At 50.9% G+C, this 15831-nt stretch overlaps 1 protein-coding gene across 1 annotated transcript in view; it reads right to left on the bottom strand.

Moving 5' to 3' along the window:
- Positions 1-2776: 2776 nt before the first annotated feature.
- The window catches only part of uvssa (UV-stimulated scaffold protein A), a 66216-nt gene continuing 53161 nt past the window's right edge, over positions 2777-15831 (bottom strand). Inside the window, exons 15-16 of the mRNA XM_079249698.1 lie at positions 4294-4468; positions 2777-4211 (exon numbers count right to left, since the gene is read on the bottom strand). Of these exons, the coding sequence (XP_079105824.1) occupies positions 4118-4211; positions 4294-4468 (269 nt within the window). The 3' untranslated portion in view covers positions 2777-4117. The remainder of the gene's footprint in view (positions 4212-4293; positions 4469-15831) is intronic.

The raw sequence follows: 15831 nt of genomic DNA on the forward strand, positions 1-15831 counted from the left end.
ACCAGAACCACTGAGAGCGTTTGCTGAGAACCGTACTCTGTCTGACTAGTGTGATGATGAAGATGAGTATGTCTTCCCCTCTCTAGCTTCTCCTGCGATAGAGCAGTGGCAGGAGAACCAGGAACTTCTATTTCAGACACTAGAGCTGGGGAAGTTTGAGGGAAAAAGGACCTTCTATCTCACCAGCATGAAGGTTTCAGAACTATGCTCTCTGTCAGGGGGTCGAGGTGCACTGAGTTTTTTTGGCCCTGGGACGTCCCTTGGGGCATGCTGGTGGTCCCTGTAAAAGCACCCCATTGATAAACGGTCTGGAGACCTTCAGTGGAGGGTTGTGCACGGTACCATGGCCACTGACAGGTACTTGGCACACCTCAATCCAAACACAAGGCCTGGATGTCCTTTTTGTTTCCAGTCAGAAACGGTTCACCATCTTTTTGTTCAGTGTTCATGGCTGACAGGTTTGTTTGAACTTGTGAGGGGTTTGGTTCAGAGGTTTTGGGAACAGTTTCCTTTCAGTTATTATTTTTGGTCTTCGGTGCTCAGTGTGCAGAAAATCTGTTCACTCACTGTTAAACCTGATCTTTGGTGAAGCTAAGTTGGCCATTTGAAAGACCAGAAGGAACAGGATTCTCCAGGTTACTGGCAGCTCGGCTCAGGGTGGAATTTGATTTTTTTAAACTCACAGAGAATTGTGAGTTTCTCATGTCTATCTTATGCTCTGCCACGTAAATGTTTGTAAAAGACTTCTCTATTTCTTATTTTTCATGCCTGCTACCACACAGTAAGTACAGTATTTATGATGGCTGGTTTGTCATGATGCCGGTGTTTTCTTCCGACCACGTAGTTGTTATCATTTAGTGACCATCATGCTGTCTGATGCTGCCACCATTTCCTCAGGGAGGAGATGTATTCGTATAAAACAAAGTGACATCTTACTGCCCCTTCATTTCCAGCAGCATCAGATTTTATCTCTGAAACAGAATGCAAAATTTTTTATTTCTGACATTTTCACGTAATGTGTGTAAAACGGGAGTTGTGCAGGACGTAACACTGGGCAGAAATGATCCCCCCGGAGGCTGAAGCTGGGGAACTATCTGTGTTCGACAGGCTGTAGAGTGTGTCGTCATTATTTACCTTATTGCTCCTGTAAAGTCTGGTGGTGGAGGGTCCTGCATGTTACTGCTAAAGTGTGGACCCCCACCTGCTTTCGTCTGGGTGGTTGCTATGGCAACGGTCTCTGTAAATATGGGGGTCTGACTACTGACGTGTATCGATCTGAAATATATGTTTCATCACATTGGCATGAAGCCAGATAAATATTACTTTTATTTATGTATTTTTATCTACATGAGGTTTGTGGAGGGCAAAACGTTGTCTGTGTAGTGCAGTGTGTGAAATAAAACTAGTGTTTATAATATTCTATGTTGTATATTTTGGTGTGTGAAAACATGTTTTTTTTTTTTTTTTTTTTTTTTTTTTAAATAAAAAACATTGGCATGAAAGTTCATTATAAAGTTTGATTTCATCTCTTGGTATTTTAATATTTTGGTGACTCATAAGTCTGTGAGTTGTAACCGAAAGAAGGAGATCTCGTATACAGGCGGCTGAAATGAGTTTCCTCCGCAGCGTGGCCGGGCTCTCCCTTAGAGATAGGGTGAGGAGCTCGGTCATCCTGGAGGAGATCAGAGTAGAGCCGCTGCTCCTCCGCATCGAGAGGAACCAGTTGAGGTGGCTCGGGCATCTGGTCAGGATGCCTCCTGGACCTCCCTGGTGAGGTGTTCCAGGCACGTCCCTCTGGGAGGAGACCCCAGGGAAGACCCAGGACACGCTGGAGGGATTATATCTCTCAGCTGGCCTGGGAACGCCTCGGGATCCCCCCCGCAGAGTTGGCAAATGTGGCTGGGGAGAGGGAAGTCTGGGCTTCCCTGCTTAGGCTGCTGCCCCCACGACCCGACCCCAGATAAGCAGCAGAAGATGAAGATGAAGATATTTCTCTGTACAGTAACACACCCGCACGGTGGCTAAACCAACCAGAGATCTGTCATGTGGACATCACCACATTTTCCAGACTCCTGGCTAAAACATCTAAATAGATGAATTATTTAAGATAAACACTGACGGTAGAGAAACCTAAAGCAAACACACTGCTTTGTTTAGTTCCATGTCATTAAAATGTGTGTGTGCTTATCTGGCTGCCAGTAAGTTCGGTTTGGTGTGTGTACGGAAATATGATGCAGCGGTCAACATTACTTCATTTTTTACATTCTAACTTCTGATTTGTTAGAAAATGCATTCATAGTTTAAAAAACGGTCCAACACGGAATAAAACTGAGACGTATTAACATGAACGACCTGCCTCGTTGTCAACATGCTATCTGACTTTACAGCAAGGCAAGCAGACATTAAAAATGAGGACTTTACCATTCAGAGACAGTTTGTTGTAAACATGCTCCTTCCACCATCTCGGTATCTTCTCTCTCAGGCTCAGAGTCCGGTTCAGACATAAATGGTTGAATTCAGAAAGCTGCTGCTGTCGGGTTAGCTGCTATCACTAGCTGTTGTTTTTAGCATCGGACGTACTGGACTCGCCCCCTGTTCCTGCACTGGACTTTCAGTGACCAATCAGCATGCATCTCATTAACATTATTTAACATTATATCGCATGAAATCTCATGAGACAAGTTTTATTAGGAATAAAGGGTCAGAAGAAGCTCATTTTAAACATTTTTTTGTTTAATACGTTTTTAAACAATTATTTAGAAACAGTTAGAGGACAGTGGAGACATGAAAAAACAAGGTTATGACTCCTTTAAGCTGTATGGGGAAGGGGGCTTGATGTGCGGGACCTCCAAACCATCGACACTATCCTGAAAACCAACTGGATACAAAACTGTCAAAACTAAAACGAAATCTGGTTTTCACACCAAACGTGATCTTTGGAAAAGCACGTGGGATTGAGTTCCTGTTGAAGTGGGAGTTTGATGCAAACAAACTTCCTGTTTATCTCTCAGCATTTCACACACAACTTCTCTTCCAGTAACATCTGATCTGGAATAATAAATACAACAATAAAAGCTTTTTTTTTTGACAGCTGGGTCAGAAACAAGATTTAATTTGTTTCCCAGTTGACCGATGAAATGCTTCTATCATTTCCTGCAGAATTCCGGTTCATGAATATTTTATAATCTTTGATAATATTACAATTTCTTCTTCCAAATTACTACAAAGAAGCAACAATACTATTCTCTGTGCAAATATTCGGGGGGGTTCTGCAGAATTCCTCTGAATGGAGCTATTATTAAAGATGAAAAGATAATAAATTGATTCCTCACACCTACCCCCCCTAACTAATTGTGTGTGGCAAAATATTTGACGGCTGTCACATCACACCGCCTGTTGATTTGAGGTGTAAATCAAAATCAAACTAAGAGACGGGACTTAATGCACATCTAGGATGCATGGGTGCACCCACTAACAAAAATAAATAAATAAATACACCGACCGATCATGGAGGACAGGGAGACGACCGCAGCAAAGAAGAAAAGAAAGTATTGTTACAACAAAGACTGGGAAAGCAGATATTCCTGGGTTAAACCTGTTCCAGGAGACTGGGAGAGGGTTTGTCAAAGTAATCTTTCATGTCACACGGTGGGGAATATGACGTGAAATGGCACAAAAATCTGAGTCACACAAAAAACGCGCTACTCAGAGGGAGGCTTTATAATCACAGATTTGTTATGTTTGGTTCATCATTTTATTACCAAAGAGCAGAAAAGAAAGTTGTTTTTAAAACTTTGTCATGACAGATCCACATTTGGTGAGAGAAGATCTGGTCACCCTACTGGTAGGCCGTCTCAATGTCGGCATATTTGGAAATGAGATGTATTTTAATGACAACAAGGAGAGATGGTAGTACATAGATCATAAAAATAAAAAATTAACAAGCTGAGCTAATTTTGCAGACTGATCTAACTTAACTCTGCTAACCGAGTTAAATCTGCTAAGTGAGCTAAACAAGCTAAGTGAGGTAACTGTTTTAAAAACTCAGAAGTCAGGGGAGGTGCAGACCGCTGAAGCTTTGCTGCAGTTCAAGGTGTTGACATTGGCTGGTTGAAGATCAGTTCAGGGCATAGTTGAACTGGTTGGAGAACTTGTCGTGTTTTCTCTTGTCAGCTTTACTCAGGACCTGAGCCACTCTGCGCATAGCGCTCCTGGAAGGACGAGGAAGGACAGACATGAGCTTCAATGGACACTTTCCAGCTGCAGAAATCAGAACAAAGAGGTGGTACGAACTTGTTGAAGACTTTCTTCTGCAGCCTAGAGCGAGATGTGTTGCTGCTTTGTTTTAGATCACTTAGGTTGGGGTATTTCTTCTTCTTCCCTTTCCGTTTTTTACCGACCCGATCAGAACCCAGATCCTGTCCTGTCGCTGCCTCGATGTCTCGCATCAGCTCTGCATCCTGCCAGTCTGCAGCAGACAGAGAACAACTTCCTGTTTATGGGATTCACCTCAGTTCAATGTTAAATATATTTTATGTGCAACAGCAATAAAATAAAGACAGCATGAAAAATGAAGATTTTACCTCCACTGGGTCAGAACTAAGCTTTAATCAGCTTTTATCACTCCCAAACATTTTTCATATTCACATATTTTTTCACATTTCTCCTCTGCCAAGGTGGTATGGGTTCAGTCTGTCTGTCTGTCTCTGATATAAAACCAAGTCCCTTCCTGCATGTGGCGTAGCGTTGCATTGTGGGTAAATCCATAGCGATGGCGTTAAGGGTCCTCTGCCTCGTCTGGTGTTCATACTGCGTCCATTGTTGCAGTGGATTTCTGCAGGATACTTGCATAAGACACAATAAAAACCCAAAACAGCCATAGTTTGGTCTCCATGTTTAACTGGCAGGTGGAGGAAACAGAGTTTTCTTCTTCACGCCGGTCTGGTCCTCTCTTCTGCTAAATACTAGTGCAGCGCCACCTCTGGTGGGAATGGGGAGATATTATTCTACTGGTTTGGCTGGTTTGACCAAAGTGCAGCGTGAACACGGTCCGCATGGATACACCCCCCTACAGCCGGACCCAGTCCCCAACCGGACCGAGTCCCCAACCGGACCGAGTCCCCAACCGGACCCAGTCTCCGACCGGACCGAGTCCCCAACCGGACCGAGCCTAGCAGTCTATCCTGATGTGAATGCACCCCTAATGATAGATTGACAAATTAAAGCTTGAATCTACAGTGTTTGGATTTTCTTTCTCGGAAGCTTCAAAGTGGCCTTCCAGTACCGTTGCTTTGCATTACGCATTAGAGACTCCTTATCAGTTTCTCTTTTTACTTTCTGCTTTGCTGTGCTGGAAATACATTGCTTGATCTGATGTCTGCCTGAAAAAAGGAGTTAGAAACTGGAAAACTAATGATGTCAAGTGTTTTGACATGACAAGAAATCTTTTGGTATTTTGCCAATAAAAAGTAAGTAAAAATATATTTAAAAAAACAAAACAAAACAAACAAACAACAAAAACCAAAATGAAATTATTGGAGTAACTATTACAACTAATCTGACAACTGATGTTCTGCAGAAAACTGAGGAAGCCACAAAAGGAAGAACAAAGGTGACTTGATTAATTGCTGGCCATGAAGAGATCTGCGTAGCAGGCCCATCCAGCACGGCTGTCTTGAAGGCCACATTTTGGTTTGAATGCAGCAATCCTCAGTACACCTGAAGAACGAGTGCTGGACCAACTTGGCAACGAGGAAACTGGCAACTACAAGGAGGTCTTTAAAGCCTAAAAGGTATGGAATAAGAATCCTGCCGTAATCTGAGACCCAAAAAACGTTATGAAACCTTCAAAGTCCATGTTTGAAAAATGAAAACCTGAAATGAAGTTTTAAAACCTTTAAGTATTTTGGAAGTCCCAAAAAAAGATGATCTTTGAAGCACTATGCCCGCCGTCACTTTTTCCACGTCTTCCTGCTACATTCTACCTGCTGTCCTCACTGCTGCACCTCCACCTCAGCTGCATCCCAAACGTCTTCCTGCTACTGTCTACCTGCTGTCCTCACTGCTGCACCTCCACCTCAGCTGCATCCCAAACGTCTTCCTGCTACATTCTACCTGCTGTCCTCACTGCTGCACCTCCACCTCAGCTGCATCCCAAACGTCTTCCTGCTACTGTCTACCTGCTGTCCTCACTGCAGCACCTCCACCTCAGCTGCATCCCAAACGTCTTCCTGCTACTGTCTACCTGCTGTCCTCACTGCTGCACCTCCACCTCAGCTGCATCCCAAACGTCTTCCTGCTACTATCTACCTGCTGTCCTCACTGCAGCACCTCCACCTCAGCTGCATCCCAAACGTCTTCCTGCTACTGTCTACCTGCTGTCCTCACTGCAGCACCTCCACCTCAGCTGCATCCCAAACGTCTTCCTGCTACTATCTACCTGCTGTCCTCACTGCAGCACCTCCACCTCAGCTAAATCCCAAACGTCTTCCTGCTACTATCTACCTGCTGTCCTCACTGCAGCACCTCCACCTCAGCTGCATCCCAAACGTCTTCCTGCTACTGTCTACCTGCTGTCCTCACTGCAGCACCTCCACCTCAGCTGCATCCCAAACGTCTTCCTGCTACTGTCTACCTGCTGTCCTCACTGCAGCACCTCCACCTCAGCTGCATCCCAAACGTCTTCCTGCTACTGTCTACCTGCTGTCCTCACTGCAGCACCTCCACCTCAGCTGCATCCCAAACGTCTTCCTGCTACTATCTACCTGCTCTCCTCACTGCAGCACCTCCACCTCAGCTGCATCCCAAACGTCTTCCTGCTACTATCTACCTGCTCTCCTCACTGCAGCACCTCCACCTCAGCTGCATCCCAAACGTCTTCCTGCTACTATCTACCTGCTGTCCTCACTGCTGCACCTCCACCTCAGCTGCATCCCAAACGTCTTCCTGCTACTATCTACCTGCTGTCCTCACTGCTGCACCTCCACCTCAGCTGCATCCCAAACGTCTTCCTGCTACTATCTACCTGCTGTCCTCACTGCAGCACCTCCACCTCAGCTGCATCCCAAACGTCTTCCTGCTACTATCTACCTGCTGTCCTCACTGCTGCACCTCCACCTCAGCTGCATCCCAAACGTCTTCCTGCTACTATCTACCTGCTGTCCTCACTGCTGCACCTCCACCTCAGCTGCATCCCAAACGTCTTCCTGCTACTATCTACCTGCTGTCCTCACTGCAGCACCTCCACCTCAGCTGCATCCCAAACGTCTTCCTGCTACTATCTACCTGCTGTCCTCACTGCTGCACCTCCACCTCAGCTGCATCCCAAACGTCTTCCTGCTACTATCTACCTGCTGTCCTCACTGCTGCACCTCCACCTCAGCTGCATCCCAAACGTCTTCCTGCTACTATCTACCTGCTGTCCTCACTGCTGCACCTCCACCTCAGCTGCATCCCAAACGTCTTCCTGCTACTGTCTACCTGCTGTCCTCACTGCTGCACCTCCACCTCAGCTGCATCCCAAACGTCTTCCTGCTACTGTCTACCTGCTGTCCTCACTGCAGCACCTCCACCTCAGCTGCATCCCAAACGTCTTCCTGCTACTGTCTACCTGCTGTCCTCACTGCAGCACCTCCACCTCAGCTGCATCCCAAACGTCTTCCTGCTACTATCTACCTGCTGTCCTCACTGCAGCACCTCCACCTCAGCTGCATCCCAAACGTCTTCCTGCTACTATCTACCTGCTGTCCTCACTGCAGCACCTCCACCTCAGCTGCATCCCAAACGTCTTCCTGCTACTGTCTACCTGCTGTCCTCACTGCTGCACCTCCACCTCAGCTGCATCCCAAACGTCTTCCTGCTACTATCTACCTGCTGTCCTCACTGCAGCACCTCCACCTCAGCTGCATCCCAAACGTCTTCCTGCTACTATCTACCTGCTGTCCTCACTGCTGCACCTCCACCTCAGCTGCATCCCAAACGTCTTCCTGCTACTATCTACCTGCTGTCCTCACTGCAGCACCTCCACCTCAGCTGCATCCCAAACGTCTTCCTGCTACTGTCTACCTGCTGTCCTCACTGCTGCACCTCCACCTCAGCTGCATCCCAAACGTCTTCCTGCTACTATCTACCTGCTGTCCTCACTGCAGCACCTCCACCTCAGCTGCATCCCAAACGTCTTCCTGCTACTATCTACCTGCTGTCCTCACTGCAGCACCTCCACCTCAGCTGCATCCCAAACGTCTTCCTGCTACTGTCTACCTGCTGTCCTCACTGCTGCACCTCCACCTCAGCTGCATCCCAAACGTCTTCCTGCTACTATCTACCTGCTGTCCTCACTGCAGCACCTCCACCTCAGCTGCATCCCAAACGTCTTCCTGCTACTGTCTACCTGCTGTCCTCACTGCTGCACCTCCACCTCAGCTGCATCCCAAACGTCTTCCTGCTACTATCTACCTGCTGTCCTCACTGCTGCACCTCCACCTCAGCTGCATCCCAAACGTCTTCCTGCTACTGTCTACCTGCTGTCCTCACTGCAGCACCTCCACCTCAGCTGCATCCCAAACGTCTTCCTGCTACTATCTACCTGCTGTCCTCACTGCTGCACCTCCACCTCAGCTGCATCCCAAACGTCTTCCTGCTACTGTCTACCTGCTGTCCTCACTGCTGCACCTCCACCTCAGCTGCATCCCAAACGTCTTCCTGCTACTATCTACCTGCTGTCCTCACTGCAGCACCTCCACCTCAGCTGCATCCCAAACGTCTTCCTGCTACTATCTACCTGCTGTCCTCACTGCAGCACCTCCACCTCAGCTGCATCCCAAACGTCTTCCTGCTACTGTCTACCTGCTGTCCTCACTGCAGCACCTCCACCTCAGCTGCATCCCAAACGTCTTCCTGCTACTGTCTACCTGCTGTCCTCACTGCAGCACCTCCACCTCAGCTGCATCCCAAACGTCTTCCTGCTACTATCTACCTGCTGTCCTCACTGCAGCACCTCCACCTCAGCTGCATCCCAAACGTCTTCCTGCTACTATCTACCTGCTGTCCTCACTGCAGCACCTCCACCTCAGCTGCATCCCAAACGTCTTCCTGCTACTGTCTACCTGCTGTCCTCACTGCAGCACCTCCACCTCAGCTGCATCCCAAACGTCTTCCTGCTACTGTCTACCTGCTGTCCTCACTGCTGCACCTCCACCTCAGCTGCATCCCAAACGTCTTCCTGCTACTATCTACCTGCTGTCCTCACTGCAGCACCTCCACCTCAGCTGCATCCCAAACGTCTTCCTGCTACTGTCTACCTGCTGTCCTCACTGCTGCACCTCCACCTCAGCTGCATCCCAAACGTCTTCCTGCTACTGTCTACCTGCTGTCTTCACTGCAGCACCTCCACCTCAGCTGCATCCCAAACGTCTTCCTGCTACTGTCTACCTGCTGTCCTCACTGCAGCACCTCCACCTCAGCTGCATCCCAAACGTCTTCCTGCTACTGTCTACCTGCTGTCTTCACTGCAGCACCTCCACCTCAGCTGCATCCCAAACGTCTTCCTGCTACTGTCTACCTGCTGTCCTCACTGCTGCACCTCCACCTCAGCTGCATCCCAAACGTCTTCCCGCTACTATCTACCTGCTGTCCTCACTGCAGCACCTCCACCTCAGCTGCATCCCAAACGTCTTCCTGCTACTATCTACCTGCTGTCCTCACTGCAGCACCTCCACCTCAGCTGCATCCCAAACGTCTTCCTGCTACTGTCTACCTGCTGTCCTCACTGCTGCACCTCCACCTCAGCTGCATCCCAAACGTCTTCCTGCTACTATCTACCTGCTGTCCTCACTGCTGCACCTCCACCTCAGCTGCATCCCAAACGTCTTCCTGCTACTATCTACCTGCTGTCCTCACTGCTGCACCTCCACCTCAGCTGCATCCCAAACGTCTTCCTGCTACTATCTACCTGCTGTCCTCACTGCTGCACCTCCACCTCAGCTGCATCCCAAACGTCTTCCTGCTACTGTCTACCTGCTGTCCTCACTGCAGCACCTCCACCTCAGCTGCATCCCAAACGTCTTCCTGCTACTGTCTACCTGCTGTCCTCACTGCAGCACCTCCACCTCAGCTGCATCCCAAACGTCTTCCTGCTACTGTCTACCTGCTGTCCTCACTGCTGCACCTCCACCTCAGCTGCATCCCAAACGTCTTCCTGCTACTGTCTACCTGCTGTCCTCACTGCTGCACCTCCACCTCAGCTGCATCCCAAACGTCTTCCTGCTACTATCTACCTGCTGTCCTCACTGCTGCACCTCCACCTCAGCTGCATCCCAAACGTCTTCCTGCTACTATCTACCTGCTCTCCTCACTGCAGCACCTCCACCTCAGCTGCATCCCAAACGTCTTCCTGCTACTATCTACCTGCTGTCCTCACTGCTGCACCTCCACCTCAGCTGCATCCCAAACGTCTTCCTGCTACTATCTACCTGCTGTCCTCACTGCTGCACCTCCACCTCAGCTGCATCCCAAACGTCTTCCTGCTACTATCTACCTGCTGTCCTAACTGCTGCACCTCCACCTCAGCTGCATCCCAAACGTCTTCCTGCTACTATCTACCTGCTGTCCTCACTGCTGCACCTCCACCTCAGCTGCATCCCAAACGTCTTCCTGCTACTGTCTACCTGCTGTCCTCACTGCAGCACCTCCACCTCAGCTGCATCCCAAACGTCTTCCTGCTACTGTCTACCTGCTGTCCTCACTGCTGCACCTCCACCTCAGCTGCATCCCAAACGTCTTCCTGCTACTATCTACCTGCTCTCCTCACTGCAGCACCTCCACCTCAGCTGCATCCCAAACGTCTTCCTGCTACTATCTACCTGCTCTCCTCACTGCTGCACCTCCACCTCAGCTGCATCCCAAACGTCTTCCTGCTACTATCTACCTGCTGTCCTCACTGCAGCACCTCCACCTCAGCTGCATCCCAAACGTCTTCCTGCTACTATCTACCTGCTGTCCTCACTGCAGCACCTCCACCTCAGCTGCATCCCAAACGTCTTCCTGCTACTATCTACCTGCTGTCCTCACTGCTGCACCTCCACCTCAGCTGCATCCCAAACGTCTTCCTGCTACTGTCTACCTGCTATCCTCACTGCTGCACCTCCACCTCAGCTGCATCCCAAACGTCTTCCTGCTACTATCTACCTGCTGTCCTCACTGCAGCACCTCCACCTCAGCTGCATCCCAAACGTCTTCCTGCTACTGTCTACCTGCTGTCCTCACTGCAGCACCTCCACCTCAGCTGCATCCCAAACGTCTTCCTGCTACTATCTACCTGCTGTCCTCACTGCAGCACCTCCACCTCAGCTGCATCCCAAACGTCTTCCTGCTACTGTCTACCTGCTGTCCTCACTGCTGCACCTCCACCTCAGCTGCATCCCAAACGTCTTCCTGCTACTGTCTACCTGCTGTCCTCACTGCAGCACCTCCACCTCAGCTGCATCCCAAACGTCTTCCTGCTACTGTCTACCTGCTGTCCTCACTGCAGCACCTCCACCTCAGCTGCATCCCAAACGTCTTCCTGCTACTATCTACCTGCTGTCCTCACTGCAGCACCTCCACCTCAGCTGCATCCCAAACGTCTTCCTGCTACTATCTACCTGCTGTCCTCACTGCAGCACCTCCACCTCAGCTGCATCCCAAACGTCTTCCTGCTACTGTCTACCTGCTGTCCTCACTGCAGCACCTCCACCTCAGCTGCATCCCAAACGTCTTCCTGCTACTATCTACCTGCTGTCCTCACTGCTGCACCTCCACCTCAGCTGCATCCCAAACGTCTTCCTGCTACTATCTACCTGCTGTCCTCACTGCAGCACCTCCACCTCAGCCGCATCCCAAACGTCTTCCTGCTACTATCTACCTGCTGTCCTCACTGCAGCACCTCCACCTCAGCTGCATCCCAAACGTCTTCCTGCTACTATCTACCTGCTGTCCTCACTGCAGCACCTCCACCTCAGCTGCATCCCAAACGTCTTCCTGCTACTGTCTACCTGCTGTCCTCACTGCTGCACCTCCACCTCAGCTGCATCCCAAACGTCTTCCTGCTACTATCTACCTGCTGTCCTCACTGCAGCACCTCCACCTCAGCTGCATCCCAAACGTCTTCCTGCTACTATCTACCTGCTGTCCTCACTGCAGCACCTCCACCTCAGCTGCATCCCAAACGTCTTCCTGCTACTATCTACCTGCTGTCCTCACTGCAGCACCTCCACCTCAGCTGCATCCCAAACGTCTTCCTGCTACTGTCTACCTGCTGTCCTCACTGCTGCACCTCCACCTCAGCTGCATCCCAAACGTCTTCCTGCTACTATCTACCTGCTCTCCTCACTGCAGCACCTCCACCTCAGCTGCATCCCAAACGTCTTCCTGCTACTATCTACCTGCTGTCCTCACTGCAGCACCTCCACCTCAGCTGCATCCCAAACGTCTTCCTGCTACTATCTACCTGCTGTCCTCACTGCTGCACCTCCACCTCAGCTGCATCCCAAACATCTTCCTGCTACTGTCTACCTGCTGTCCTCACTGCAGCACCTCCACCTCAGCTGCATCCCAAACGTCTTCCTGCTACTATCTACCTGCTGTCCTCACTGCTGCACCTCCACCTCAGCTGCATCCCAAACATCTTCCTGCTACTGTCTACCTGCTGTCCTCACTGCTGCACCTCCACCTCAGCTGCATCCCAAACGTCTTCCTGCTACTATCTACCTGCTGTCCTCACTGCTGCACCTCCACCTCAGCTGCATCCCAAACATCTTCCTGCTACTGTCTACCTGCTGTCCTCACTGCTGCACCTCCACCTCAGCTGCATCCCAAACATCTTCCTGCTACTGTCTACCTGCTGTCCTCACTGCTGCACCTCCACCTCAGCTGCATCCCAAACGTCTTCCTGCTACTATCTACCTGCTGTCCTCACTGCTGCACCTCCACCTCAGCTGCATCCCAAACGTCTTCCTGCTACTATCTACCTGCTGTCCTCACTGCTGCACCTCCACCTCAGCTGCATCCCAAACATCTTCCTGCTACTATCTACCTGCTGTCCTCACTGCTGCACCTCCACCTCAGCTGCATCCCAAACATCTTCCTGCTACTGTCTACCTGCTGTCCTCACTGCTGCACCTCCACCTCAGCTGCATCCCAAACATCTTCCTGCTACTGTCTACCTGCTGTCTTCACTGCTGCACCTCCACCTCAGCTGCATCCCAAACGTCTTCCTGCTACTGTCTACCTGCTGTCCTCACTGCTGCACCTCCACCTCAGCTGCATCCCAAACGTCTTCCTGCTACTGTCTACCTGCTGTCCTCACTGCAGCACCTCCACCTCAGCTGCATCCCAAACGTCTTCCTGCTACTATCTACCTGCTGTCCTCACTGCTGCACCTCCACCTCAGCTGCATCCCAAACGTCTTCCTGCTACTGTCTACCTGCTGTCCTCACTGCTGCACCTCCACCTCAGCTGCATCCCAAACGTCTTCCTGCTACTGTCTACCTGCTGTCCTCACTGCAGCACCTCCACCTCAGCTGCATCCCAAACGTCTTCCTGCTACTATCTACCTGCTGTCCTCACTGCTGCACCTCCACCTCAGCTGCATCCCAAACGTCTTCCTGCTACTATCTACCTGCTGTCCTCACTGCTGCACCTCCACCTCAGCTGCATCCCAAACGTCTTCCTGCTACTGTCTACCTGCTGTCCTCACTGCTGCACCTCCACCTCAGCTGCATCCCAAACATCTTCCTGCTACTATCTACCTGCTGTCCTCACTGCAGCACCTCCACCTCAGCTGCATCCCAAACATCTTCCTGCTACTATCTACCTGCTGTCCTCACTGCTGCACCTCCACCTCAGCTGCATCCCAAACGTCTTCCTGCTACTATCTACCTGCTCTCCTCACTGCTGCACCTCCACCTCAGCTGCATCCCAAACGTCTTCCTGCTACTATCTACCTGCTCTCCTCACTGCAGCACCTCCACCTCAGCTGCATCCCAAACGTCTTCCTGCTACTGTCTACCTGCTGTCCTCACTGCAGCACCTCCACCTCAGCTGCATCCCAAACGTCTTCCTGCTACTATCTACCTGCTGTCCTCACTGCAGCACCTCCACCTCAGCTGCATCCCAAACATCTTCCTGCTACTATCTACCTGCTGTCCTCACTGCAGCACCTCCACCTCAGCTGCATCCCAAACGTCTTCCTGCTACTATCTACCTGCTGTCCTCACTGCTGCACCTCCACCTCAGCTGCATCCCAAACGTCTTCCTGCTACTATCTACCTGCTGTCCTCACTGCAGCACCTCCACCTCAGCTGCATCCCAAACGTCTTCCTGCTACTATCTACCTGCTGTCCTCACTGCAGCACCTCCACCTCAGCTGCATCCCAAACGTCTTCCTGCTACTATCTACCTGCTGTCCTCACTGCTGCACCTCCACCTCAGCTGCATCCCAAACGTCTTCCTGCTACTATCTACCTGCTGTCCTCACTGCTGCACCTCCACCTCAGCTGCATCCCAAACGTCTTCCTGCTACTGTCTACCTGCTGTCCTCACTGCTGCACCTCCACCTCAGCTGCATCCCAAACGTCTTCCTGCTACTGTCTACCTGCTATCCTCACTGCAGCACCTCCACCTCAGCTGCATCCCAAACGTCTTCCTGCTACTGTCTACCTGCTGTCCTCACTGCAGCACCTCCACCTCAGCTGCATCCCAAACGTCTTCCTGCTACTGTCTACCTGCTGTCCTCACTGCAGCACCTCCACCTCAGCTGCATCCCAAACGTCTTCCTGCTACTATCTACCTGCTGTCCTCACTGCAGCACCTCCACCTCAGCTGCATCCCAAACGTCTTCCTGCTACTATCTACCTGCTGTCCTCACTGCTGCACCTCCACCTCAGCTGCATCCCAAACGTCTTCCTGCTACTGTCTACCTGCTGTCCTCACTGCTGCACCTCCACCTCAGCTGCATCCCAAACGTCTTCCTGCTACTGTCTACCTGCTGTCCTCACTGCTGCACCTCCACCTCAGCTGCATCCCAAACATCTTCCTGCTACTATCTACCTGCTGTCCTCACTGCAGCACCTCCACCTCAGCTGCATCCCAAACATCTTCCTGCTACTATCTACCTGCTGTCCTCACTGCAGCACCTCCACCTCAGCTGCATCCCAAACATCTTCCTGCTACTATCTACCTGCTGTCCTCACTGCTGCACCTCCACCTCAGCTGCATCCCAAACGTCTTCCTGCTACTGTCTACCTGCTGTCCTCACTGCAGCACCTCCACCTCAGCTGCATCCCAAACGTCTTCCTGCTACTATCTACCTGCTCTCCTCACTGCAGCACCTCCACCTCAGCTGCATCCCAAACATCTTCCTGCTACTATCTACCTGCTGTCCTCACTGCAGCACCTCCACCTCAGCTGCATCCCAAACGTCTTCCTGCTACTGTCTACCTGCTGTCCTCACTGCTGCACCTCCACCTCAGCTGCATCCCAAACGTCTTCCTGCTACTGTCTACCTGCTGTCCTCACTGCAGCACCTCCACCTCAGCTGCATCCCAAACGTCTTCCTGCTACTGTCTACCTGCTGTCCTCACTGCAGCACCTTCACCTCAGCTGCATCCCAAACGTCTTCCTGCTACTGTCTACCTGCTGTCCTCACTGCTGCACCTCCACCTCAGCTGCATCCCAAACGTCTTCCTGCTACTATCTACCTGCTGTCCTCACTGCAGCACCTCCACCTCAGCTGCATCCCAAACATCTTCCTGCTACTATCTACCTGCTGTCCTCACTGCTGCACCTCCACCTCAG

The sequence above is a fragment of the Telmatherina bonti genome (genome assembly GCF_933228915.1).
Source record: "Telmatherina bonti genome assembly, chromosome: 12".
NCBI classification, from domain to species: Eukaryota; Metazoa; Chordata; class Actinopteri; order Atheriniformes; family Telmatherinidae; genus Telmatherina; species Telmatherina bonti.